Below are 25,354 nucleotides of genomic sequence, written 5' to 3'. Positions count from 1 at the left end.
TATTTTCCCCAAATTCCCGTTTTTTCAACCCCAAAAACCGAAGTAGTTAAAGAGGGGGGGCGGGGCCGCAGCAGGCTCCACCCCTCGGTGGGGGGAGGGGAGCGGAAGACATGGGGCGGGGCTGCGCAGCGTGTGGGCGGGGCCTAACTTGGAAGGAAGGGGGGGAGGTTCTTAAAGGGGCCGCACCCCATTTTGCGGGGGGGGGGGTGGCGGGGGGGCGGTTCCAGTGTCAAAAATAGAAGCTCTGAGGGTGGGGGAGGGGCCAGTGGGGGGAGGGGGACCCCCCTAGACCTGATGGGTGCTGACAGCCCCTCCCCCCATAAAGGGGGTGCTGGGGTCGAAAGGGGGGGGGGTCTGTGCTATTGGGGGGGCACCCCAAAATCCCTGGGAAACCGAATTGGGGGGGTGGGGGAGGACTGTGCCAAAAAAAGGGGGGAACCCCTTAATTTTGGGATGTCAGCGGGGGGGGGGGTGTCCCCTCAACTGCCAATTTTGCAGTGCTGGGGGGGGTCCCCAAAACTCTGGGTGCTCCCCCCCTCACCTGTGCAACGCCCCAAAACCTCCCCCCACAACCTGTTCCCCCAACTTTAGTTCCCCCCAGCCCCCAGTGCCCCCCCCTTACTCCCCCCATTTTAATTACTCCTCACTTTGGTTCCCCCCACTTTTAATCCCCCCCCCCCATTTACCCCTCCCCCAACTCCAGTTCCCCCTCACTTTGGTCCCCCCCCACCCACTGGTCCCCCCCTTTAGTCCTCTCCTCATTTAGCCCCCCCCAACTCCAGTTCCCTTTCATTTTGGTTCCCCCCCCCCCAATATAATTCCCCCCTTTTAGTCCTCCCCCCATTTAAGCCCCCCCAACTCCAGCTCCCCCCACTTTTAGTTCCCCCTCACTTTTAGGCCGCCCCCCCCTCCGCCTGCCAAATTTAGCACGTCCCCCCGTCCCCCCCCAAAAAAACCCCACCTTTAGGGCCCCCCCCTTTCAGTCTCCTCCCCCCCCCAGGAGCAAACAGGGGCGACAACACCTCCCCCCCGGTACTAGAACCTGACATCGGGGTGCGGGAGGTCGGGGGGCTTCGCCGGGGGGGCCGGGACAGGGTCGATACGCTTCGAGGTCACAAAGGAGTTCGACGAGGTCATCGACGGAACGAAGCCGGGGGGGCCGTCGAGTTAAAACTTCGTGCCCGGGGGGACGGGTCGCCTTCGAGCCACCAAAACTCGAAAAGCCAAACCGGGGGCCAAGAGGACGACGGTGGCGGCCATGGGCGAGCGGGGGGAGCGTTGGACCAGGCGGAGGCCGGGGGTGCTGGCGGTAGGGGAGGGGGGAGGGGAAGCCCCTTCGTCCCCCCCCACCACCCCCCAATGAGCCGGGAGGGGGATTTCGGCTAATTCCGCTAAAAAAGCGTCGGGCCAACAGGGGGGGGCGGGGGGGAGGGGGAGGGGCTGGGGGGGGGGAGAAAAAGAAAAAGGGGGGGGTAAGGAAGGGGGGAGGGGCGCTTCCAGAGCCCCACAAACACCCCACCCCCCAGTCACCTTGTAACACCCCCAAGACCCCCCCCAAACCCTCAGAGCCCCCCAGGACTCCTCCAAACCCTTAGAGACCCCCAGGCCCCCCCCAAACCCTTAGAGGCCCCCAAGACCCCCCCCGAACCCTCCCAAAGCCCCCCAGGCCCCCCCTGAACCCTCAAAGCCCCACTAAAGGGCTCCCCCCCCCCAAACCCTCAAGAGCCCCCCCACAACCCCCCCAAACCCCTAGGACCCCCCCAAAATCCTCAGAGCCCCCCTCCAACCCTCAGAGCCTCCAATCCCCTCCCCTGCAGCCCCCCCCCCCAATTCCCCAGGACCCCAAATTCTTTGAGGACCACCCCCCACCCCCCCCCCCCCAAAAATAAAACCCAAGGGACCCAAGCATTTGTCCCCCCCCGCCCCCCCTCACCACTCGGCTGCCCCTTTCCTCCTCCTCTTCCTCGCTCTCATCCAGTACCACCAGTTGGGCAGGGGGAAGCCGGGGGGGCACCTATGGGTGCCAAAAATAAATGGGGGGGGTTGAGTGTGAACCCAGGCGTCTGGGGGAGGGGAGCCCCCCCCCCCAGTCCCGTCCCCCCCCCCACTTACCGGCACCAGTGAGGCACTGGGCTGCGGCTGCTCCTGCTTCACCCGGGGGGTTGCGGCAATCAAGACCCCCAAATCTCCTGGAGGGGGCTGAGGTGGGGGGGGGGAAGGGTTAATTTGGGGGGGGAGGGGATGGATGGAGGCCCCCCCACCCCCCCCCCCCCAGGTATCTGGGGTGGGGAGGGTGCTCCAAGGTCAACTCCCGAATTCTTTTTCTTACCGGTCCGGGGATGACGCTGGGCTCTGGGGGGTCGGTTTGAGGCGGGGGGCTGAGGCGATGAGAAGGCCCAGCCGGGGGGTCCTGGGGGGGGGGGGGGGCAAGAAGGGGGGGGGGGCTGTTAGCAGAGGCGGGGGGAGGGGAGGAGCTGGGTGTCTGAGGTGGGGGAGGGTCTTACCTCCAGGTGGGGAAGGGGTCCCGGCTCTTCTTTAAGGGGGGACAGGCGTAAGGGGGTTCCCCCGGGGGGGTCCAGGACCCTTCTCAGCCCCCCCTGCTGGGTGCTCCTTGTCCTGAGGGGGGGAGGGGGGGGGGGGGCACGTCAAGAACCCCCACGTCCAGGGGACCACCCCGCCCCCCCCCCCAATTAAACTGGGCACTCAGGCATTCAGGAAGGGACCCCCCCCACCCCCCACCCCAAACAAGGGACCCAGGCATCCGGGGAGTGATGCCCCCCCCCGCCCCCAAAGGGAAACTGAGGCACACACAAGCCTTGGGGGTGGGGGGGGACCCAGGCGTCCGGGCGTCCCCCCCCAAAAGCACCCCCACCCCACCCTTCCCCCCCCCCCCGAGGGGGGGGGCACACGGACGCCTGGGTCCCCTGAAGAAGGGGGGGGGGTGTCGGAGGCAGCGCAGAGCAGAGCAGCAGAGCAAGCACAGCAAGGGGGAGGTCCCCAAATTTGGGGGGTGGGGGGGTGTCCCATACATTGGGGGGGGGGGCTCTATGGGGTATGAGGGGCAAATTTGGGGGGCGGTCCCCAATTTGGGGGGGTCCAAATTTGGGGGGACCCATATATCTGGAGGGGGGACCTTGGTGAGAGTGGGGGGACCCCGGGGTTTTGGGGAGGTGTGTGTGAGGGTCCCGTAAGGGAGTATTTTGTGGGGTGTCCCCCCTCGGTGGGAAAAAGGGGGGGGTCCCGTTACCTTGCGGGGGGGGCGGGGCGGGCGGCGGCTCCGGGCGGCGGCGCGGGGGGGTCGGGGGGGGGCGGCGGCGGCGGGGCCTGGAGGGGGGGAGGGGGTGGCCGCTCCACGGGGGCCCCCCCGGACCCCCCCGCGCCGGCAGCAGCCGCCCTCTGCGCCGGGAGAGAGACCTCAGCGGGGACGGGGGCGGGATGACACCCCGATTTTGGGGGGGGGGGGAAGGGGGATATGGATTTGGAGGGGGAGGGAGAAAGATGCAGGAACAACCCCCCCCACCCCAGGCGTCCCAGGGGCCCCCCCTTCCCCCCCCCCCAACAAAAAAGGGACCCAGGTGTCTGGGCAAGCCCCCACCCCCCAAAGCCAAGCAATGCAGAGAGGACCCAGGCGTCCGGGTGACCCCACCCCAAAAAAAAGGGGACCCAGGCGTCCGGGCAGCACCTGGGTGCCAAACAATACCCCCCCTCCCTCCACAACCCTCCCCAAACTGGTCCATACTGGTCCAAAATGGGCCCCACCCAGCGCTAGGGGTGGGCAGGTGAGAGGCCCCCCCCCCCCAGCCTTGAACGTGCCTCAGTTTCCCCGGCGGAAGTCGTTGGGTTTGCTGGGAAATGGAGCAAAGGGAATGGCTGGGGCTTACTGGGAAGATACTGGGAGTTACTGGGAGCGGGGTAGGGGGGGGAGAGTGGGGCGAGGAGGGGGGGGTCACCCACCATGGCGCAGCGCAGGCACTGCCTCCAGCGGCACTTCTGGCGCTTGAGGTTCTGCCCCCCGAACTTAGGCTTGTCCCGGCAGAAGTCGCAGCGGCCGCAGTCGGCCGGGCGCAGGCAGGCCTCGCAGGCCCCGCACCGCCGGCTGCCCCGGCTCCGCGCCCCCCGCTGATGGCAGAAAGCGGGGGTCACCCCCCCCCCCAAAAAAAAAACCCCCCTCCAACTAACCGCCCCACCCCCCTCCCTTTCCCACCTCAAGGGCCCGGCTGGGCAGTGGGGTTAGTGCGTGAGCAGCTATTAGGAGCGTTACGGTAGCGGGAAGCGGTGTTAGGGGCATTACGGGAGCTGGGCGCCAGCGGCGAGTTAGGCTGAAGCCGGTTATTAAGGCTGGTGCAGCTATTAGGGGCATTACGGTAATTGAACCCCAATATTTGGGGCGTTACGGTACCTGAACCCCACTATTACAGTAGCTTGGACCCTGGTATTCAGGCTGGAGCAGCTATTGGGGGCATTACAGTAACTGGACCCCACTATTAGAAGTACTACGGTACCTGAACCTCACTATTAAGAACACTGTGGTACCTGAACCCCACTATTAGGATAGCTAGAACCCCAATATTTGCCATGGAGCAGCTATTAGGGGTGTTGTGGTAACTCAGCCCCAGTTTTAGGGGTGCTACAGTACCTGAACCCCACTATTATAGTGGCTTGGACCCTGGTATTCAGGCTGGAGCAGCTATTAGAGGCATTACAGTAACCGGACCCCACTATTAGGAGTGCTACAGTACTTGAACCTCACTATTAAGAACATTACGGTACCTGAACCCCACTATTAGGGTAGCTGGGACCCCGGTATTTGCCATGGAGCAGCTATTAGGGGTGTTGTGGTAACCCAGCCCCAGTTTTAGCGGGGTTACAGTGCCTGAACCCCACTATTATAAATATTACGGTACCTGAACCCCACTATTAGGGTAGCTGGAACCCCGATATTTGCTGTGGCACAGCCATTAGGAGTGTTTTGGTAACCCGGCCGCAGTTTTAGGGGTATTACGATACCTGAGCCCCACTACTAGGAACATTACAGTACCCAAACCCCAATATTAAAGCAGCCTGAGCCCCAAAATTAAGGCGGGAGCAGCTATTAGGAGCATTGCGGCAGCTGAACCCTGCTATTACAGTAGCTTGAGCCCCAAGATGAAGGCTGGGGCAGCTATTAGGGACGTTACGGTAAGTAGACCCCACTATTTAGGGGTGCCACAGTACCTGCACCCCACTGTTAGGGGAACTTGGACCCCGATATCGACCCTGGAGCATCTATGAGTAGCATTACGGTACCCAGGCCCCAGTCTTAGGAACATTTTGGTACCTGCACTTCACTATTCCCCTACCTGAACCCCAATATTTGGTGCTGGAGCAGCTATTAACAATATTACGGTAGTGTACCCCACTATTAGGAGCATTACGGCCCCCCCCCCCAGCACCTAATAGTTGCACCAGGCAAGGGGGGGGGAGACCCAAGAATGTGGAGGGGTCCCAGGAGTTTGGGGGGGTCCCAGGTGTCTGGGGGGGGGGGTCCCAGGTATTCGGGGTGGTCCCAAGATTTTGGAGGGTCTGAAGAGTGTGGGGGGGGGACCCAAGAGTTTGGGGGGGGCGGGGGGGGGGGGAACCCACGTGTCAGGTACTCACCGGCCCCCCACTGCGAGCTCCGGGGTGCTTGGGGGGTCTCCCCGGTCTTTTCTTCTCCTTCACCTTGTTCAGCTGCTTCTGAGGATGAGGATGAAGATGATGATGGTGGCGGGGGGGGGGGCACACCCAGACATCTGGGTGACATGGGAGGTGGGGGGGGGTTCACACTCACCCTGTGCCTGGTGCTGGGAGCGGCGCTGGGCTCCCGCTCCAAGGGGGGCTTCCATTTCTGGGAGGGGGGATTCTGGGGGTGAGGGGGAGGCACCCAGACATCTAGGGCCCCCCCCCCCACCCAAGGGACCCAGGATTTGGGGGGGGGGTTGCTCACCACCGTCACCTTCCGGGTGCCGTAAGTCGTCGTCTTCTTGGCCGCCCCCGACCTCTGCGGGGACACGGAGGGGGGTGTGAAAAGGGGGAGTCAGGGAGAGGGTGGGCGACACGGTGGCGGGGGGGGGGGACGACGACACGGGGGTGTCCCCACCTTGGGGCGCAGGCAGCGGCGGCGCAGGCAGCGCCACTGGCGCTTGAGGCCGGGTTTGAGGCGGCGCAGGCAGATGCAGCAGCTGCCGCAGTCCTCGGTGGTCAGGCAGCCCGGGCAGGAGCCGCAGCCCAGGCCCTGCGGGAGGGAACACGGGATAACGTGGCTTAACGCGGCTTAAAAATGGTTTAAAAGTGGCTTAACGTGGACTAGAAATGGGTTAACAGCGGTTAACGTGGGTTAAAAATGGGTTAATGTGGGTTAATGTAGGTTAATGTGAAGCTTCAGACACGGGTTTGGCGGACACGGGGGGGACAGGCAGCCCAGGCTCTGCGGGACAGAACGCAGGATAACATGCCATAAAAATGGGTTGACACGGGTTAAAAATGGGCCAACATAGGTTAACACGAGTTAAAAATAGGTTATCAAGGGTTAAAAATGGTTCAACAATGGGTTAGCATGGCTTAATATGAGTTAACATGGGTTAAAAATGGGTTAACATGGGTTAACATGCAGGTTCGGACATGGGTATGGGGACACGGGGGGACAGGCAGCCCGGGCAGGAGCTGCAGCCCAGGCCCTGTGAGCCAGAACACGGGATAACATGGGACAACATGGGATAACATGCAGCCTCAGACACAGGTATGGGGGAACACGGGGGTGACGGGGGGGAAGCAGGACCCATAACCCAGGCCCTGGGGGGAGAAACACAAGATAACATGGGATAACATGGGTTAACACGCATCAACATGCCTCCACATGCATCATTCGGGGGGGTTGGGGGGACAGGGGGGTGACAGGGACCTGTCACAACCCAGACGCTGGGAGAACACAGGGTAACACAGGTCAACATGCGTCCACGCGCCCTGAAACGCACCCTTGGGGGGGGGGGGGGGCAGGTGCCACACGCCGTGACACGGGGTCACACGCGTGGACGGGCAGGGCACAACACGGGGTGACGGTGTTGTCATGGGGGGGGGGTGATAATGGCCATGGGGGGGTGACAACAGCCATGGGGGGGTGACTGACAACAGGCATTGGGGGGGTGACAGTGACGCTGCCACCACCAAGTCAGGGTGACAACAGCCACAGGGTGAGTGATGACACCCTGGGGGGGGGTGACAACACTCTATGTTGGGTGACAACACCTTGTGGGGACGGGTGACAACCACCTCGGGGGGGTGACAACATGCTGGGGGGGGTGACAACACCCAGTGGCCATCTTGTCACCCCTGCCACCAGCTGGGGCTTGGTGACGGTGACACCGGCGGCGGGGTGACAGTGACATGGTGGGGGGGGGTGGCAGTGATACAGGGGGGGTGTGACAGTGACACTGGGGGTGACAGTGCCAGTAACACCCGGGGGGGTGGGGTGACACAGAGGGGGGTGACACAGAGGGGGAGGAGAGTGACGCGGGGGGTGAAGGTGATACGGAGAGGGGCGAGGGTGACACGGGGGGGGGTCGAGGGTGACACGGGGGGGGTCGAGGGTGACACGGGGGCGTGACGAGGGGGCGGTACCTTCTTGACGATGCGGAGGCAGCGGCGCAGGAGGCACTTGGGGGGGCGGGCGGGGGCGGGGGCGGGGCGGGCGCAGGCGCTGCAGATGCCGCAGTCCTCGGGGATGCGACAGGCCTGGCAGGCGCCGCAGCCCACCCGCTGCGGGGGAGGGGGGGAAAGGGGATGGGGAGGGTGAGGGACCCCAGTGGTTGGGGGGGTCCACCCCCCCCCCCCCAAAACAAAGGGGGTAGGGACACAGTTTTGGGGGGTACCTTGAAGAATCGTTGCTCTCGGTTGAAGTCGCGGCGCTGGGCTGGGGGAGGAGAAGGAAAGGGGGGAGGGGAATGAGATGGGGGAGGGGTCAGGGGGCACCCTGACCCCCCCCCAGGACTTACCGCGCCCCCCCCAATTCCCCCTCGCCCCTGCCAGGGGCACCCAGAAAACAAGAGGAAAACAAAGGGAGTAGGAAAGGGGTGGGCAGAGCAGGAGTGCTGGGGAGTAAGAAGACTTAGAGGAGGAGGAGGATGGTGGGAGGATGGTAAGGAGGGGGAGGAGAAAAGTGCTGGGGGGGGAAAAAGGGTTGGGGGAGGGGAGATTCAGAGGAGGATGAGGGGAGAGGAAGGCTTAAAAGGAGAGAAGAACAAAGGGGCTACGGGGGAAGAAGGTTCAGAGAAGGATGATGATGGTGGGAGAAAAGCTCAGAGGAGGAGGATGCGGGGAAGAAGGCTCAGAACAGGAGAAGGAAGAAGGGGCTGGGGGGGGAAATGGCTTGGGAGAAAAGGTCTGAGGAGGATGAGGGGGGAACAAGGCTCAGAAGGGGAGGAGAACAAAGGTGCTGGGGGGAAGAAGACTCAGGGGAGGAGGACGATGGTGGGAGAAAGGCTCAGAGAAGGAGAGTGGGGGAAGGAAGGCTCAGAAAAAGAGAAAGAAAAGAGTGCTGGGAATGAAAAAGCTTTAGAGAAGAAAAATGATGATAGTGGGACGAAGAATGCTTAGAGAGGAATGATAAACAGAAAAAAAGCTTGACAATGTTGATGGAAAGGGGGAGCAGGGCTCAGAGAGCGAGGGTGATGATGATAGTCGGCAGGAAGGCTCAAAGAAAGGAGAGGTGGGCTCTGAGGAAGAGTAGGAACAAGGCTCCAAAGAAGAGAAAGAGAATAAGGGAGGCTCAGAGGAGGAGGAAGAGAAGGAGCAAGGCTCACCGCGGCACTCGGGGCAGAGCCAGCGGCACCGCCGCTGACTGGGCAGCGTCACCCCTGGGAACAGGCTCTGGCAGGCGGCGCAGCACCTACGGGGGGGGGGGGCACGCAGGCGTCAGGGGGGGCACCCAGGTGTCCGGGGCACCCCCACCCCCTCTAAGGCACACAGGACCCTCCTCCCCCACCCCAAGGCATCCAAAGACCCCCCCCCAAGGACCACCCCCCCCCCCAAGCATCCAGGAAGACCCCCGGAGCCCCTCCTGCACTCACGCCACCACCCCCTCCTGGGGGGGCTCCGGGGGGGGCCGCTTGCGAGTCCGCCGAGGGAGGGGGGGCTCCGGCAGGGGCGGAGCTTCAGCAGGAGGAGGCGGGCTCAAAGCCGGTGGGGGTGGAGTCTCCTCAGCCGGTGGGGGCGGAGTCTCCTCAGGCTCAGCCCCGCCCACCTGCTCCTCCAGGACAGGGGGGGGGTCCGGGGGGGGCTCCGGGGGGGGCCCGGCAGGCGGGCGCCATTTGGGGCCCTTCCTGGCCTGGGGTGGGGGGAGAGAAAAAACAGGGTGTCATGGGGGGTTGGGGCAACATTTTGGGGACTCCCCTTTTGCCCCCCACTTCGATGTCGCCCCCCAATTATGCCACCCTTAAACTTGGGGACCCCCACTCCTCCAATTCAGAATCTCCTCATCCCTCCCCCCCCCGCATATTTAGGGCCGCCCCGTATCTGGAGCTTCCTCATTCCTCTTTTCCATTTTGGGGATGCCCCCCCCATTTTGGGTATCTCCTCTCAATTTGCTCCTCCCTTAATCTGCCCCCCCTCACTTAATTAGGCCCCCCCCAACTCCAGCTGCCCCTCCCCAATCTGGGGTCATCTCCCATAATCCCCAGCCCCCCCCAAGTTTTGGGGTACCCTCTAATTTCGGGGTGCCCCCCCCAAATCCTCCTACCCACCCCCATGCTGCTCCAGGTTCTGGCTTCCCCCCGCCCCGGGGGGGGGTTCAGGTCCCCTGATTTTTGGCCCGCCCCTCAGATTTGGGGGTCCCCTCCCCACTACCTCTGCTGCTCTAAAGGAAGTTTAATGTTCTCCCTCTAGCTTTTTTTTTTAGGATGTTCTGATTTCTGACACACCCCCCCCCCAGTTTTGGGGGACCCCCCTCGTACCTTGGGGGGGCCGGAGAGCTCCAGCCCGTGCTTGAAGTCAAAGTTGCCGAGGTCGCGGCTGGGCCCCAGGAACCGACTCAGCTCGATCTTGCTGCGGAACTTCTCCCCCGTGGGGCTGTGGGGTGGGGGGGTCCCCAAAATCGGGGGGGGTTCCCCAAAACCCCACAAGGGTTCCCCAAACCCGTGGGGGGGGGTGTCGCTCACACATGAGGGGGACCCCGAAAACCAAGGGGAAGCAAGACGAGGCACAAAAATGGGGGGGGGGTATGGTGTGAAATCAAGGCATGGGGTGTGTCCCCCAAAATCTGGGGGGGTGTGATAGATCCCAGGGGACCCCAAAGTGGCCAGGGGGGGCTTGAAACTGATATTAGGGTAAGGAGAGGAAGAAGCTTGAAACAGGCAAAAGTCAGGGGGGGGCTCTGCTGGAAAGTGAGCAAGGGGGGACCTGGAAGTGGGGAGACCCCAAAATAGCTTGGTGGAGGGGAATATGATGCTGGGGGGGGGCAGGGGGCTGTCAAACCACCCGGGGGGGTCCAAGCTTAGAGGGCAGCCCCAAAACTGGCAGGAGGTGGGGCTTAACCCCAAGAAGGGCAGGGTCTGGACTGGAAGGAGTGGAGCTAGAGCTAGTTCCACCTCCAGAAGCAGCTTTAAAGGAGAGGGGAAGGGGTGTTTCATGGTCCTTTTTGTGGGGGAGGGAGTGAAAATGGGGGAGGGGGGCACCCAAGCGTGCGGGGGGGGGGGAACGGTACCTCTTGTAGTAGGTGTCGGTGCGGCCACAGGTGGCTCCGGATTTTCGGAAAGCTTCCCGCCGTTTCCAGCCAGGCCCCAGGGCGGGGCACTCCACCCAGCCCTCCGCCATACTGCCCGGAGGGGGGCTACTGCAGGGAGGGGGGGAGGGTCAGCACCCCCCCCCCCGGCCCCCCAAAATACCCCCCCAAGGGATGTAGGCAGTGCCTGAAGCCCCGCCCCCTTCCCCTGGCTCCGCCCCGCATGCCTGAAGCCCCACCCCCCTGTACCCACAGCTCCGCCCCACGCAGGTGGTGCGGAAGCCCCGCCCCCTCCCCCCCGGCCGCGCCCCCAAACACGACCAGGCCACGCCCCCCTCCTCCCGCCGCTGCGCAGCTCCTCCCCCCTCCGTGACCCCCCAAACACAGCCCCTCCCCCACACTAACAGCCCCCCCCCCCGCCTGCCCCTCCCCCACACGCACCCCCTCCCTCTCACAAACCCGCCCCTTCCCCACACAGGGCACCCCCAAAACTGCCCCCCCCCCAAACCCCCCAAACTGCCCCTCCCCCTCAAAAATTACTCCTCCCCCCTCACAAACTCCCCCAACCCCCCCTCCCCCACACAAACACCCCCCCCAAAACCGCCCCTCCCCCTTCACGACCCCCCCCAACTGTCCCTCCCCCTCACAAACCGTCTCCTCTCCCTCACAAAACCCCCCGAACCCCTCACAAAGCCCCCGCTCTCCCTCACAAAACCCCCCAAACCCCTCACAACCCCCCCCAAACCCCTCACAACCCCCCTTTTCCCTCATAAAACCCCCCCAAACCCCTCACAAAACCCCCCAAACCCCTCACAACCCCCCTTTTCCCTCACAAAACCCCCCTTTTCCCTCACAAAACCCCCCCAAACCCCTCACACCCCCCTCCCAACCCCCCCCAAACCCCTCACAAAACCGCCCCCGCCCCCTCCCAAACACCCGCCCCTCCCCCCTCCCTAACTGCCCCTTTCCCCTCCCGCCCCCCTCGTCTCCCCCGCCCCCCCCTCCCTGACCCCCCCCTCCCCCCGGTACCGGCCCGGCCATGTCGCTCCCGCTCGTGGCGCAGCAACGGCCGCCGCCGGCGCGAGGGCACGGCCGCGAGGGGAGGGGCGGGGCGGGGCCACGCGCCGGAAGCGGAAGGGCCCGCGCGGGAAGGGGAGGGGAAGGAGAAAGGGAGAGGAGGGGTGGGGGTCACGTGAGGCGACGGCGGCCAATGGGGAAGAAGGAGGGGGGGGGAGCGTGTGGGCCTCGGCGACGCGGAGGAGGGGGTGGAACACGTGATCTGCGGGGACGTCACCTGACGCCGGCGGCCCCCCCCCCTCCCCCCGGGCCGCCTCGCCTCGCTCCGGCGCCGCGCGCGCGCAGGCGGTGGGCGGGGCCATGCAAATGAGGCTGGACCACGTGGCGGCGGGGCACCGCCTCCCCACCCCCGCGGGAGTACGCGCCGCGGGAAGGGGCGGGGCTCGGCGAAGAAAGGCGTGGATATGCTAATGAGCTCCCAGCGTTCCTATCGGCCCCATAGAGACCCCATAGGCCCACAGAGCCCCCCCCTGCCCTACAGATTCCCCCCCCCAGCCCCGTAGGGACCTGTTAGCCCTATAGAACCCCCCTGGCCCCCATAGGGACCCCCCCCAGCCCTATAGACTCCCCCTCAGACCCCACAGGGACCCCTGACCCTATAGAGCCCCCCAGGCTCCACGCCCCCCTGGCCCTACAGAGCCTCTACAGCCCCTTAGGGACCCCCCCAGCCCCATACGACCCCCCCTCAGACCCCACAGGGACCCCTGCCCCTACAGACCCCCCCCATGGACCATATAGCCCCCTACCCCTATAGAGCCTCCCAGGGCCTCATAGGAATCCCTAACCCAAGAGCACCCCCCCCCCTCCCCTATAACATGCCCTTACCCTATAGTACCCCCCTCAGCCCCACACCCCCCCCACCCCCCCAGACCCCATAGGGACTCCCTGACCTTATATAGATCTCCTCCCCAGCCCCATAGGGACCTCCTGACCTTAAAGACCCCCCCTCACCCCTATAGGGACCCACAGCCACCTCTCCTTTGACACCCATTTTATTTGGGGAGGGGGACATACAGGGACAGGACACCCAGCCATCCAGGGGGAGGGGGGGGGGCATTGGGAAAGGACCCGGGCACCCAGAGGGGGGGGACACCCAGGTATTGGGAAGGGACCCCAGCACCCAGGGAGGGTGGGGGGCTCAGCGGTCGGTGCGGAGGTCGGTGGTGAGGGGGTCGTGCTGGATGGTCTGGTGCAGCATGAGGGCCAGCAGCCCCGCCCGGTTCGTCATGGCCGCCCGGACGTTACGTTCCTGCTCGAAGAGCTCGTCCAGCTTGTACCACTGCGGGGACGCGGGGACAGCGTTGGGGGGGGGCGTGGGGATACCCCCGAGGACAGGGTGGGGGGTGTTGGGGGGCATGGGGACAAGCCCAAGGACATGGGGACAGCACTGGGGGACATGGGGACAGCACTGGGGGACATGAGTGGGGACGCGGGGATACCACCGGGGACATGGGGACACCTGTGGGAGTATCTCTGGGGACATGGGGACACCCTCAGGGACATGGGGACACCATCAAGGACATCACTGGGGACATGGGGACACCCTCAGGGACATGGGGACACCTGTGGGAGTATCTCTGGGGACATGGGGACACCATCAGGGACACAGGGACACCCTCAGGGACATCACTGGGGACATGGGGACACCCTCAGGGACATCACTGGGGACATGAGGACACTGTCAGGGACACGGGGACATCACCAGGGACATCACTGGGGACATGGGGAGACCACCAGGGTCATCACTGGAGACATGGGGACACCCTTGGGGACATGGGGACAGCCTTGGAGCCACCACCAGGGACACAGGAACACCACCAGGGACACCAGGACACCACCAGGGACATCACTGGGGACACGGGGAGACCACCAGGGTCATCACTGGGGACATGGGGACACTGTCAGGGACACGGGGACACCATCAGGGACATCACTGGGGACATGGGGACACCCTCAGGGACATCACTGGGGACAGGGGGAGACCACCAGGGTCATCACTGGGGACATGGGGACACCTGTGGGAGCATCACCAGGGACACTGGGACACTGTCAGGGACACGGGGACACCACCAGGGACATCACTGGGGACATGGGGACAGCCTTGGGGACATGGGGACAGCCTTGGAGCCACCACCAGGGACACAGGAACACCACCAGGGTCATCACTGGGGACAGGGGGAGACCACCAGGGTCATCACTGGGGACATGGGGACACCTGTGGGAGCATCACGGGGGACATTGGGACACTGTCAGGGACACAGGGACACCATCAGGGACATCACTGGAGACATGGGGACAGCCTTAGGGACATGGGGACAGCCTTGGAGCCACCACCAGGGACACGGGAACACCACCAGGGTCATCACTGGGGCCATGGGGACACCCTGGGGGACAGAGGGACACCACCAGGGACATCAGTAGGGACACGGGGACACCATCGGGAACACACCGACACCTACGGCAGCATCACTGCCGACACGAGGCCACCACCGGGGACATCATTTGGGACATGGGGACCCCCTCGGGGACATGAGAACCCCCTCGGGGACACGGGGACCCCCAAAGACCACCCCCCCCCTCCAAAACGCGGGCGCAGCACCCACCACGCGGACACGCTCCAGGTCCACCTCGGCACGGCGCAGTTTCTCCCAGCAGTAGTGACGGTGGCACTTGCGCTTGGGGACACGGCAGAAGTCCCCCGTCAGCTCAAAGACGTCCCGCACCAGTGGGCACCCGCACACCTCGTCTGCTGGCACCTATTTGGGGAAAAGGGGGGGGGCACCCATGGGTGGGGGGGCAGCCGTGGCGGTGGGGGGGCACCCATAGCGTCAGCGCCGTGCCTCCACGGCACTTAACGCGCCCGCAGCACCCATGGGTGCCCCCCCCCGCCCAAAAAACTCCAAGCCCTTCCTTTCTTTCCGGGCCCCTCCCGCCGCCATTGGGGGGGGGGGGTCGTCCCCCCCCAGCACCCATGGGTGCCCCTCACCTTGGGGTCCCGGGAGTGCTCGGGACAGAGCACCTGCAGCCGCTTGCAGTAGGTTTTGCTCTGGGGGTTGTAGACGTCGCAGAAGAGGCGGGTGGCCCTGGGAGTGGGGGGGGGAGGGGAACCCAAGCGTCCGGGGACCGGGGAGGGGGGGACCCAAGCACCCAGGGAACCCCTCCCCCCCTCCCCGTTCCCCCCCCCACCCTAATAAGGGACCCAAGTAGCCCACCTCCCCCTCTCAGGCACCCATACACCCCCCCCCCCCCAGCACCCATAAACCTCCCTCCCTCCAGGCACCCAATAAACCTCCCCCCCCCCGCCCCCTGGGCACCCATAAACCCCCTCCCCCACCCACGGGACCCACCCCTCCCCCACCCTGGGGGGACCCAGGTATCCAGGGACCCCCCACCCCCACTCCCACCCCGGGGGGGGGACCCAGGGGTCCGGGTGCCCCCGCTCACCCCTCGATGCGGGTGGGGTACATGGACCCGAAGGAGGTCTGGCTCTCGTACTGCCGGGGAGGGGGAGTATGTGTGAGAGAAGGGGGGGGGTCTATAGGGGCCAGGGCCCCTATAGACCCTCAGAGAGACCCTACAGCCCCTATAGGGCCCCACAGCAGGGGCCTATGGCTCCTATAGCCTCTCCAAAAGATCCTACAGCCCCCCGAGACCCTACAGCCCCTATAGAGCCCCACAGCAAGGTCCAGGTGGCCCCTATACCACCCAGAGAGCCCCTACAGAGCCCAAGAACCAAGCCCCTATAGCCCCTATATCCCCCAGAGGAGCCCTATAGCTCCTACAGAGCCCAAGAGCAGGGCCCTACAGCCCCCCGAGAGGCCCTAGACCCCCCTATAGAACCCCACAGCAAGGTCTGTATGGCCCCTATACCACCCAGGGGAGACCCTATAGACCCTGTGTAACAAAACCAAGATCCATACAGCCTCTATACCTTCCTTAGAAACTCTATATCCCCTATAGAACCTCACAGCACATTCCATATGATCTCTGCAACTCCCAGAGAAACTCTACATCCCCTATAAAGCCCAAGAACAGAGTCCGTATTGCTCTTACAGCCCCCAGAGGAACCCCTATAGATTCCTGCTGCATGGGCCGTATGGCTCCTATAGCACCCAGGGAGCCCCTATATCCCCTATAGATCCCAAGAACAGAATCCATACGGCCCCTATATCCCCTATAGATCCTAAAACCAGAATCCATATGGCCCCTATGGCCCCCAGGAGAGCCCCTATATCCCCTATAGATCCCAAGAACAAGAGTCCCTACAGCCCCCCCAGAATCTGGGGGGTTCCCATAGGATCCTGCAGGTGCCTACAGGATCCCACAGGTGCCTATAGGGTCCATAGGTACCTTGGCGTAGCAGCGCTCCATGTGACGCAGGGCCACCTTGGGGTTGATGGGGTGGCCGCAGGAGACACAGAAGATCTGCAGGTCCGTGTCCTCGCTGTCACCCTCGGTGCTCTGCAGGGACAGGGGTACCCAAGTCGCCGGGGGGGGCACCCAAATGGCAGGGGGGGGCACCCAGGGATCCAGGGTGGGCACCCAAGTGTCTGGGGTGGGGTCCCAGGAATCTGGGGTGGGCATCCAAATGTCCGGGGTGGGCACCCAAGTGTCCGGCGTGGGCACCCAAGTGTCCGGCGTGGGCACCCAGGGATCTGGAATGGGGTCCCAGGAATCTGGAATGGGGTCCCAGGAATCTGGGGTGGGCATCCAAATGTCCGGGGTGGGCACCGAGGAATCCAGGGTGGGCACCCAAGTGTCTGGGGTGGGCACCCAAGGATCTGGGGTGGGCATCCAAATGTCCGGGGTGGGCACCAAGGAATCCAGGGTGGCACCCAAGTGTCTGGGGTGGGCACCCAAGGATCCGGGGTGGGCATCCAAATGTCCGGGGTGGGCACCCAAGGATCCAAGGTGGGCACCCAAGTGTCTGGAGTGGGCACCCAAGTGTCTGGGGTGGGGTCCCAGGAATCTGGAGTGGGCATCCAAATGTCCAGGGTGGGCACCCAAGTGTCTGGGGTGGGCACCCAAGTGTCTGGAGTGGGCATCCAAATGTCCGGGGTGGGCACCCAAGTGTCTGGGGTGGGCACCCAGGGATCCGGGGTGGGCACCCAGGGATCTGGAATGGGGTCCTAGGAATCTGGGGTGGGCATCCAAATCTCCGGGGTGGGCACCGAGGAATCCGGGGTGGGGTGTCACCCACCTCCTCATCCTCGCGGGGTGGGTGACCCTTGGCGCGGGCGATCAGCCCCTCGAGCTCGTGGAAGCGCCGTTCCATCTCCTGCAGCCGTAGCCGGGCCTGGTGCTGCTCCCGTCGGATCCGCTCCAGCAGCCGCTTCCCGTGTTCCTCCGCCACGCAGGGGCTCTGCTGCCACTGCTGGATCCGCTGCGGAAGGATCTCGTAGATCCGGCTGCGGGAATGGGGGGCAGGAAGGTGGGATTAATGGGGGCGCCCCCCGGCAGGGATCCCCGCTGCCCCAGGACCTCGGGATCCCCGGGATCTGGTGTGGGATCTGCTGCGGTGGGATCTCGTAGATCCAGTGGAGGGGTGGGGGGGGACACACAGGGCCGGGGGGGGGCACCCTGGAGGGGCTGCGCTGCCTGAAGATCCCCGGATCCCTGGAATCGGGTGTGGGATCCACTCCGGGATCCGCTGTGGCAGGATCCTGACTGTCCAGCTGGGACCCCAAAGGAGACATGGAGTCACCGGGGCGGGGGGCTCCACCAGCCCAGGACTCCCAGATCCCGGAGATCCAGTGTGGGATCCACTGGCGCAGGACCTCACCAGTCCAGCTGGGATCCCACGGGAAACCGGGGAGGCTCCGCACCGCCCCAAGCTCCCCGGGATCGCCTGTGGGATCCTTCGGGATCCAGAGCAGCAGGAGAGCGTAGGCTCACCTGGGATCCCCGGGAGGGACACAGGGACGGTGGGGGCACCCCAGGGTGGGTGTGGGGGTGATCCCAGCTACCCCCGGGATCCGCTGGGATCCACTCCGGGATCCACTCCAGGCAGGATCTCATTGGTCCAGCTGGCATCCAGGGAGGGGGATACCGGGGGCACCCGGGGGGAGATCCCAGCCACTCCAGGGCCCCGGGATCTGCTGTGGGATCCACTCTGATCCGTACTGCTTTATACTGGTCTATACTGGTTTTTACCGCTTTCTATTCACTTGGCAGCCATCTTGATGCCACCGGCCTCGCTGCAGTATTTGGATAATCAGGGCATCACACGCGTTTATTACACTCCACACTATTCTGGTTTATACTGGTTTATACTGGTTTATACTGGTTTATACTGGACTCTGCTCCCATGGCAGCCACCTCGATGCCACCACCCTCCCTCCAGCACTTGGATAACCAGGGCATCATACTGGTTTGTCACACTCCATACTCGTCTATGCTGATCTATACTGCTATATATAGCTCTTTACTGGTTTCTACTGGCCTATACTGGTTTCTACTGGCCTATACTGGTTTCTACTGGCCTATACTGGTTTCTACTGGCCTATACTGGTTTCTACTGGCCTATACTCACTTGGCAGCCAGCTTGACGCAACCACCCTCTCTCCAGTACCTGGATGGGCCGAGCATCGTATGAGTCTATTACAGTCGTGCTATTCTATATTGATCTATACTGGTCTATACTGGTTTGGACTGGTCTATACTGGTTTCTACTCACTTAGCAGCCACCTTGATGTCACCGTCCTTGGATGACTTGGATGACTGCGGCGTCATAGGGGTCTATTATACCTTATGCTACTCTGTATTGGTCTATACTAGTCTGTACTGGTTTATACTGGTTTATACTGGTCCGTACTCACTTGGCAGCCAGCTTGACACCGCAGGCCTCGCTGCAGTATTTGGAGGGGGGCCGGGCGGGGCGGGTGCAGCCGGGGCCCAGGCATTGGCCCAATCCGGCGGGATCGCGGGCGTCGGGGCGCTCCGGGTGCCGGCTGCGTTCCCGGTGCCGCGGCTTCTGCCGGTGCCGCTTGTACCGCTCCTCTTTCTGACATCACCAGTAAGTACCGGTTCACGTTGATAAGGCCCCAGGGACCACCAGGAGCCCTCCCGATGGCTCCCAGTAGCCCCCAATGGCCCTCCCAGTAATCCTTGGCACTTCCCAGTAGCTTCCAGTAAGCCCCGGCTTCCACCAGTAAGGCTCTCAGGGATCACCAGGAGCCCACCCAGTAGCCCCCTCCCAGTAAGCCCCAGGGACCACCAAGTGCCCTTCCCAGTAGCCCTCAGGGCCTCCTAGTAACACCTAGTAGCTCCCAGCAACCCCACAGCTCACACCAGTAAGGTTCCTGGGGAGCACCACGTCCTCCCAAAGGGAGCAACAAGACCCTTCCCAGTAGCTCCCAGTAAGCCCCAGTTCACACTAGTAAGGCTCCGGGGACAACCAAAAGCCCACACAGAGCTCCCAGAAACCCTCCCAGTAGGTCCCGGTGGCTCTCCCAGTAAGCCTCAGGGCCTTCCAGTAACCACCAAAACCCCCCCAGTAGCTCCCAGTAGCTCTCCTAGTGACTGCCAGTAATCCCCAGGGCCTCCCAGTAGCTGCCAGTGCCCACCGGGAGCTCCTAGGACCCCTCCCAGTAACTCCCCCCAGGAGGGACCCAGGCGCCCAGTCCCCACACCTTTTTGTCCGATTTCTTCTCCCGCCGCTTGACGTGTTTGACCTTGACGGCGCGTTTGCGCAGGACGGGGTCGAGGAAGGGGGCGTCCTCGGGGTCGCTGAGCCACGGCTGTACCGGGAACACGCCAAAAACACACCTCAGCACCACAAAGAATTGCCCCGACACGGAAAAACATATCCCAACGTGAAAAAAACGCAGTGACGCAGGCTAAAAACGCATCCTGGTGTATTAAAAACAGCCTGGTACGCTTAAAGCATGCCTGAACACACAAAAACATGCCTGAACACACAAAAACATGCATCAACACACAAAAACCTGTTTAAGACACGCCTCCACGTGCCTGAACATGCTTAAAACATGCCTTGGTATGCCTGAACATGGTTAAAACACACTTTGACTTGTGTACGTATGCTTGAAACACAAACTCTATGTGCCTGAACATACTTAAAACACGCTTCTGCATGCCTAATTGTGCTTAAAATGTGGCGTGCCGTGCCCAAGCATGCTTAAAACACATCTTGGTGTGCCCAAACATACTTAAAACATGCTTCACCATGCCTAAATATGCTTTGACACACTTAAATGTGCTTCAAACATGCCTCAGTGTGCCTCAACATGCTTAAAATGTGTCCTATGGTAAAAACACACCCCAACATGCTAAAAATATGCGTCAGTATAATCTTGATGCATTAAAATGTACAATAACATGCTAAAAACATGCATTAAAGTACCCTCGCATGCTAAAAACATGCCTCAACACACTCAAGCATGCAGTAGGAAGCGTGTCGTGGCATGGGGACCCCAACGTGGCCCATGTTGCAATATGGGGACCCTATGACACATGCAACGATGCCACGGGAAGACACGCCACGCCATACGTGACCACGGGTGGCATCATGTCAGGACATGGGATGTGTCAGGACACAGGTGGAGGGGCATGTGACAGGGGTCAGGGACGGCGACAGGCGGAGTTATGCACCGTGACACGCGTGAACGAGCCGTGATGGGGGGCAGTGGGTAGGGTTTGGGGCAATTTGGGGGAATTTAGGGTCCCCAGAGTGAGTTTTGGGGCAATTTGGGGTCCCCAAGGCCGAATTTGGGGTAATTATGTGAAATCTGGGGTCCCCGGGGTGGGTTTGGGGGCATTTTAGGACAATTTGGGGTCCCCAAGGCAGAATTTGAGGCATTTGTGTGAAATATGGGGTACACAAGGAAGAATTTGGGGCATTTTGGGTGATTCTGGGAACATTTGGAGTCCCCAAAATAAATTATGGGTATTTTGAGACAATTTGGGGGGAGATTTGGGGTTCCTAGCACAAAATTATGGGCATTTTAGGGCCATTCTGAGGGGATTTGCGGTCACCAAGGCAAATTATGGGCATTTTTGAGCAACCCTGGTGGGATTTGGAGTCCCTGGGGTGCATTTTGAGGAGATTCTGGGGGGGACTTGGGGTCCCCAAAACTGAATCTGGAGCACTTGGGGCAATTTTGGAGAAATCTAAGGTCCCTGGGATGCACGTAGGGTCATTTTGAAGCAATTCTGGGGGAATCTGGAGTCCCCAGACCAGAATTTGGGGCATTTGGGGGATCTTCTGGGAGGATTTTGCGTCCCTGGAGCAGAATCTGGAGCATTTGCCTGTGATTTCGGAAGATTTTTGGAGAAATTTAGGGCCTCTGGGGTGCATTTTAGGGCCAGTCCGGGGAGGATTTGGGGTCCCCAGAGCGGAATTTGGGACTTTTTGGGCCACCTGGGAGGTACAGGGGGTTTGGGTGTGCTCCAGGGGGTTGGATTTGGGGTTACTCACCAGGCCGTGCTCGTCGAAGGCACCGGCGCAGAGCTCCTGGTAGAGCCGGGGGTCGAGCGGCAGCTCCTCGTCCGAGAGGCTCTCGGGGGGCCCCGCCGCCCCCAGCTGCTCCTTCAGCAGCTCCAGTTCCCCCTCGCGCCCCCGCGCCAGCTGGGGGGGGGTCAGCACCCACCCAGACAGCCGGCACCCCCCGCCCCGGGGCACCCAGACCTGCCCCCCACCCCACTGCAGCGTCCGAGGGACCCGTGGACAACCCCCCCCCCACCCCTCTAGGGCACCCAACCATTTGGGGGACCCCACGAGAACCCCCCCATTGCAACCGCAGGGGCACCCAGGCATCCAGGAGACCCAGACCACCCCCCCCACCATTGCAGCCCCTGTGGGGACCCAGACCCCCCACCCACATCAACCCTTAAGGGACTCAGGCGTCTGGGAGAGCCAGGGACAACACCCCCACCCCCCTCAAGGGGACACAGGCACCTGGGGAAAGACCCCTCCCCCCAATAATGACCTCGGGGGGGATCTGACATCAACCCCATCCCCACCCTTGGGGGACCCAGGCATCTGGGGACACCCCCCCACCCCCTACTAGGGACTCAGAGGGGACCCAGGCATCTGGGACCCACCCACAATCCCCCCCTTCCCAAAGGGACCCATGTATCCAGACCCCCCCCCCCCCCTCCCACCCAGAAGGGACCCAGGCGTCCGGGTGACTCACCGAGGTGGGGAAGTATTTGTAGGACTCCTGGAGATGGGGGGCCACACGTCAAGGACATGTTGGGGATGTGCGGACATGTCAGGGACATAGAACACGTGAGAGACACGGCACAGGGTGACACAGGGACACTGGAAACATTGGGGGCATGTGGGGGACTCGGGATGGGGACACAGATACATGTCAGGAACATGGGACATGTTGGCGACACAGGATGGGGTGTCAGGGACACGGGGACACGTTGGGAACATGTCAGAGATAAAAACAGGGTAACACGCTAGGGACATGTGATGTATCAGGAACACAAGAGTGACGCGAGGACACCGCAGGGAGGTGGGATAAAATGACATAAGGACACGTCACGGACAAGGGAACACGTTGGGGACATGCCAGTAACAGGTGACATAGGGATACAGAGACATGTCATAGACATGACACAGCGTGAAACAGGGACACAAGAGAAACTGAGACAGAAACACGTGAGGGACGTGTCAGGGACACAGAAACGCACTGGGGACACGTGAGAAGGTTACATGAGGACACACTGGGGATATACTGGGGCCACCCCCCAAAACCACACCAAAACCCCTGCACCCACTAACAACACACGGAGACCACACAAACATACAAACCACGCAGTAAGGCCATGCCAAATACATGGTAACAACATACTAAAGACACAAATAACACTAAATATGGACAAAAATCACGCTAACAACATTTGAAGGACGTGTTAAGCTGATCCTAAGGACATACTAATGCACTATGACCATGCCAAGCACACATTAAGGCCACAATAACACACCAACACAACACCACACCACACTAAGGACACGCTAACACCACAGTAACACGCTAAATGCACAACACACTAAGGTCACACTAACAACATGCTAAAGCCATACTAGACATATACTAAGGCTGCACTAATGCTACCCCAAGCACGTGCTAACAATATACAAAGCAGTCAAATCTCATATTAAGAACACACCAAATGCTATCAAGCACAGACTAGAGTCACACTAAGGCCACGCCAAGCACATGCTAACAACACACAATGCACTCAATCCCTCATTAAAGTTATGCCAAACACATGCTTGCACCATGCCAAGCACACACTAAAAACATGCTAAGCACACACTAATACCATACTAAGAACACCTCAAGCACACACTAACACCGCATAAAACATTTTCTAACCCCACACTAAAGCCACACCAAGCCCACACCAAACCCACGCTAACAACATGCTAACGCCACACCAAAGCCCCGTGACTCACTCGGGCACGCAGCTGGCACTGCCGCAAGCGGCACTTCTGGCGGATCTTGTTGGGGCCCCCGAATTTCTTCATGTCACGGCAAAAATCACACTGCCCGCAGTCCTCGGGGCGCCGGCACGCCTCGCACTCCCCGCACATGCGTGCCGATCGCTTGATCTGCGGAGAAAGGGGGGACCTGAGTGTCTGGGGTGGGGGGGAGGACCCAGAGGTCGAGCTCCCCACTCACATCATCCCACGCCCCCTCCCAATGCCTCTCCAAATGTCTGGATCGCCTCCCGGACCCCTGGGTCCCTTCCCAGGCCCCTGGATCCCACCTTGGCGGCCCGTCCTTGCTCCAGCGCCAGCTCCTGGGCCTTGACACTTTCGTGCTCTCGCTCTTTCTCCCGCCATTTTTTGTGCCGGTAACGGATTTCCAAGGTGGGGTCCTTCTCTGAAAGGGGGAAGGGGAGGGGTCGGGGGACACAGGCATCCAGGACAGACCCCCTCCTCCCACCCCAAGTCTCATCTCTGGTTCTGGGATCTCCCTCGTCAAGCAACCCAGGCTTCCAGGGCACCCTCTCAAAAAGGGACCCAGGCATCCGGGACGCCTACTTCCCCCTCCTCAATCCCAACCCAGACACCCCAACCCCCTGCTAAAAGGAGACCCACGTGTCCAGTCCCCCCATAAAGGGACCCCAACACCCACCCCTGTCCCCCAAAAGGGGATCCAGACATCCAGGACTCCCCTAAAAGCCACCCAGGCTCACAATTTCTCTCTCTAAAGCTCAACACAGGCCCTCCCAAACCCTTCCCCCAAGAGGTACCCATGTGTCCAGGAACCCCCAAAAAGGGACCCAAGGATCCTGGCTCCCCTAAAAAGGGACACCACTGTCCGGAAGCCCCCCCAAAACCAGGACCCAGGCATACAGGCTCACCCCGGCACTGCAAACAGTACCACTCCCGGATTGCCTTGGCCATCTTCTCAGTGATGTTGATGCAGTCGCCATGGAACCACTCATTGCAGTTATCGCACCCACTGCGGGGAAAGGGAGAGCCTCAGACAAGGGACCACGGCATACAGGATGCTCCCATTCTCCACCCTTAGGGACCCAGCTGTCCAGCGGGGGGACCCGGGCATCCCAGGAATGGACCCAGGCATCCAGGGAAGCCCCGTAAGAAGGGACCCAGGAATGGGCCGGGGGGGGGGGGGGAGCCCAGGTGTCTGGACCCCACCACCCTAAAGAAACTCAGGGGTCCAGGGAGGGTACCCAGGGGTCTAGCGGGGGGACCCAGGCATCCTAGGAAAGGACCCAGGTGTCCACGGTTGGGACATCCAGGTGTCCAGTGGGGGACACAGGCGTCCCGGGAAAGGACCCAGGCGTCCCAGGAGGGATCCAGGCGTCCCCGGGGGGGTACCCAGACGTCCGGCACTCACATCATGAAGCAGTTGATGTCAGGTTTGCGGCACACGCAGTAAACGGGAGCGTTCTCCTCCCCTCCCGGGCCCGCCTCCGCGTCCGAGAACTCGCTGTCCTGTGGAAGGGAGACACACGCACACACACACATATATCGGGGCCTCTGGGGGGGGGGGGGGGGGAACCCAGGCGTCCAGGGAGGGCCCCAGCGCCCGAGACCCCCCCCTCAAGCGACCCAGGGGTCGGGGAACCCCCCGAAAGCGACCCAGGGGTCGGGAACCCCCCCTAAAAGGACCCAGGGGTTGGGGAACCCCCTCACCATCGCCCCTTTGTCACGGCCGCTGCCCCCCCGAAGAAAAGATCCGCGACTGCCCTCGCCACAGCCGGAAATGGGGGGGGAAATCGTATCCTCTTTCCGCTTCCGGGTGAAGGGGGGGGGGAGAGCGCCCGCGCCCACAGACAATATGGCCGCCGGCGGCCGCGCCCGCCCTTAAAATGGCGGCGGCGGCGCCTGCGCGGGGAGTCGCAAAATGGCGGCGCCCGAGGTGAAGATGGGGGTGGAGGAGGGTGACGTTTAAAATGGCGGCGGCCACTGGGGGCGGCCATGTTGGGGAGAGGGGAAAAAAATGTCACCACCCCCCATAACCCCCCCCCCCCCCACCCCACCCCACCCGGGGACCCCCATGGAGACACGTGAGCGGCGGTGGCAGTTGGGGACAT

General features: G+C 62.3%; 2 protein-coding genes across 5 annotated transcripts; both read right to left on the bottom strand.

Annotated features, from left to right (window-relative positions):
• Positions 1–878: 878 nt before the first annotated feature.
• Positions 879–11,878, bottom strand: LOC142025788 (methyl-CpG-binding domain protein 1-like). The gene is given in 18 exon segments (XM_075018469.1): positions 879–1,185; positions 1,188–1,440; positions 1,934–2,014; positions 2,113–2,199; positions 2,330–2,420; positions 2,505–2,533; positions 3,955–4,119; positions 5,638–5,715; positions 5,810–5,881; positions 5,966–6,019; positions 6,119–6,253; positions 7,636–7,773; positions 7,887–7,927; positions 8,817–8,902; positions 9,084–9,340; positions 9,966–10,080; positions 10,715–10,843; positions 11,762–11,878. Coding segments are annotated over 17 exon segments (1,998 nt in total). The 5' UTR covers positions 10,825–10,843; positions 11,762–11,878; the 3' UTR covers positions 879–979.
• Positions 11,879–12,789: 911 nt separating this feature from the next.
• On the bottom strand, positions 12,790–25,143 carry CXXC1 (CXXC finger protein 1). Of its 4 annotated transcripts, none has more exons than XR_012648731.1 (15): positions 24,954–25,143; positions 24,655–24,752; positions 24,155–24,255; positions 23,555–23,670; positions 23,241–23,396; positions 21,964–21,990; positions 21,246–21,395; positions 19,441–19,548; positions 18,628–18,812; positions 17,010–17,217; positions 16,160–16,270; positions 15,254–15,303; positions 14,796–14,855; positions 14,413–14,565; positions 12,790–13,088 (listed from the first exon to the last, which is right to left on the bottom strand). XR_012648731.1 is itself a non-coding variant. In XM_075018583.1 (15 exons), the coding sequence occupies exons 1-15, from the start codon at positions 24,954–24,956 to the stop codon at positions 12,948–12,950; spliced, it is 1,704 nt and encodes a 567-aa protein (XP_074874684.1). In that variant the 5' UTR covers positions 24,957–25,143; the 3' UTR covers positions 12,790–12,947. The 4 variants fall into 4 exon arrangements, 3 of the variants coding, with proteins under 3 accessions (XP_074874684.1, XP_074874685.1, XP_074874686.1); XM_075018583.1 differs by having other exon boundaries at positions 14,796–14,892; XM_075018584.1 differs by having other exon boundaries at positions 14,796–14,892; positions 21,246–21,281.
• Between the last annotated feature and the right edge of the window lie 211 nt (positions 25,144–25,354).

The sequence above is a fragment of the Buteo buteo genome, chromosome 30 (assembly GCF_964188355.1).
Source record: "Buteo buteo chromosome 30, bButBut1.hap1.1, whole genome shotgun sequence".
Lineage (NCBI taxonomy): Eukaryota > Metazoa > Chordata > Aves > Accipitriformes > Accipitridae > Buteo > Buteo buteo.
Note: the sequence above shows the minus strand (reverse complement) of the source record. Positions and strands in the feature narration are given on the sequence as shown.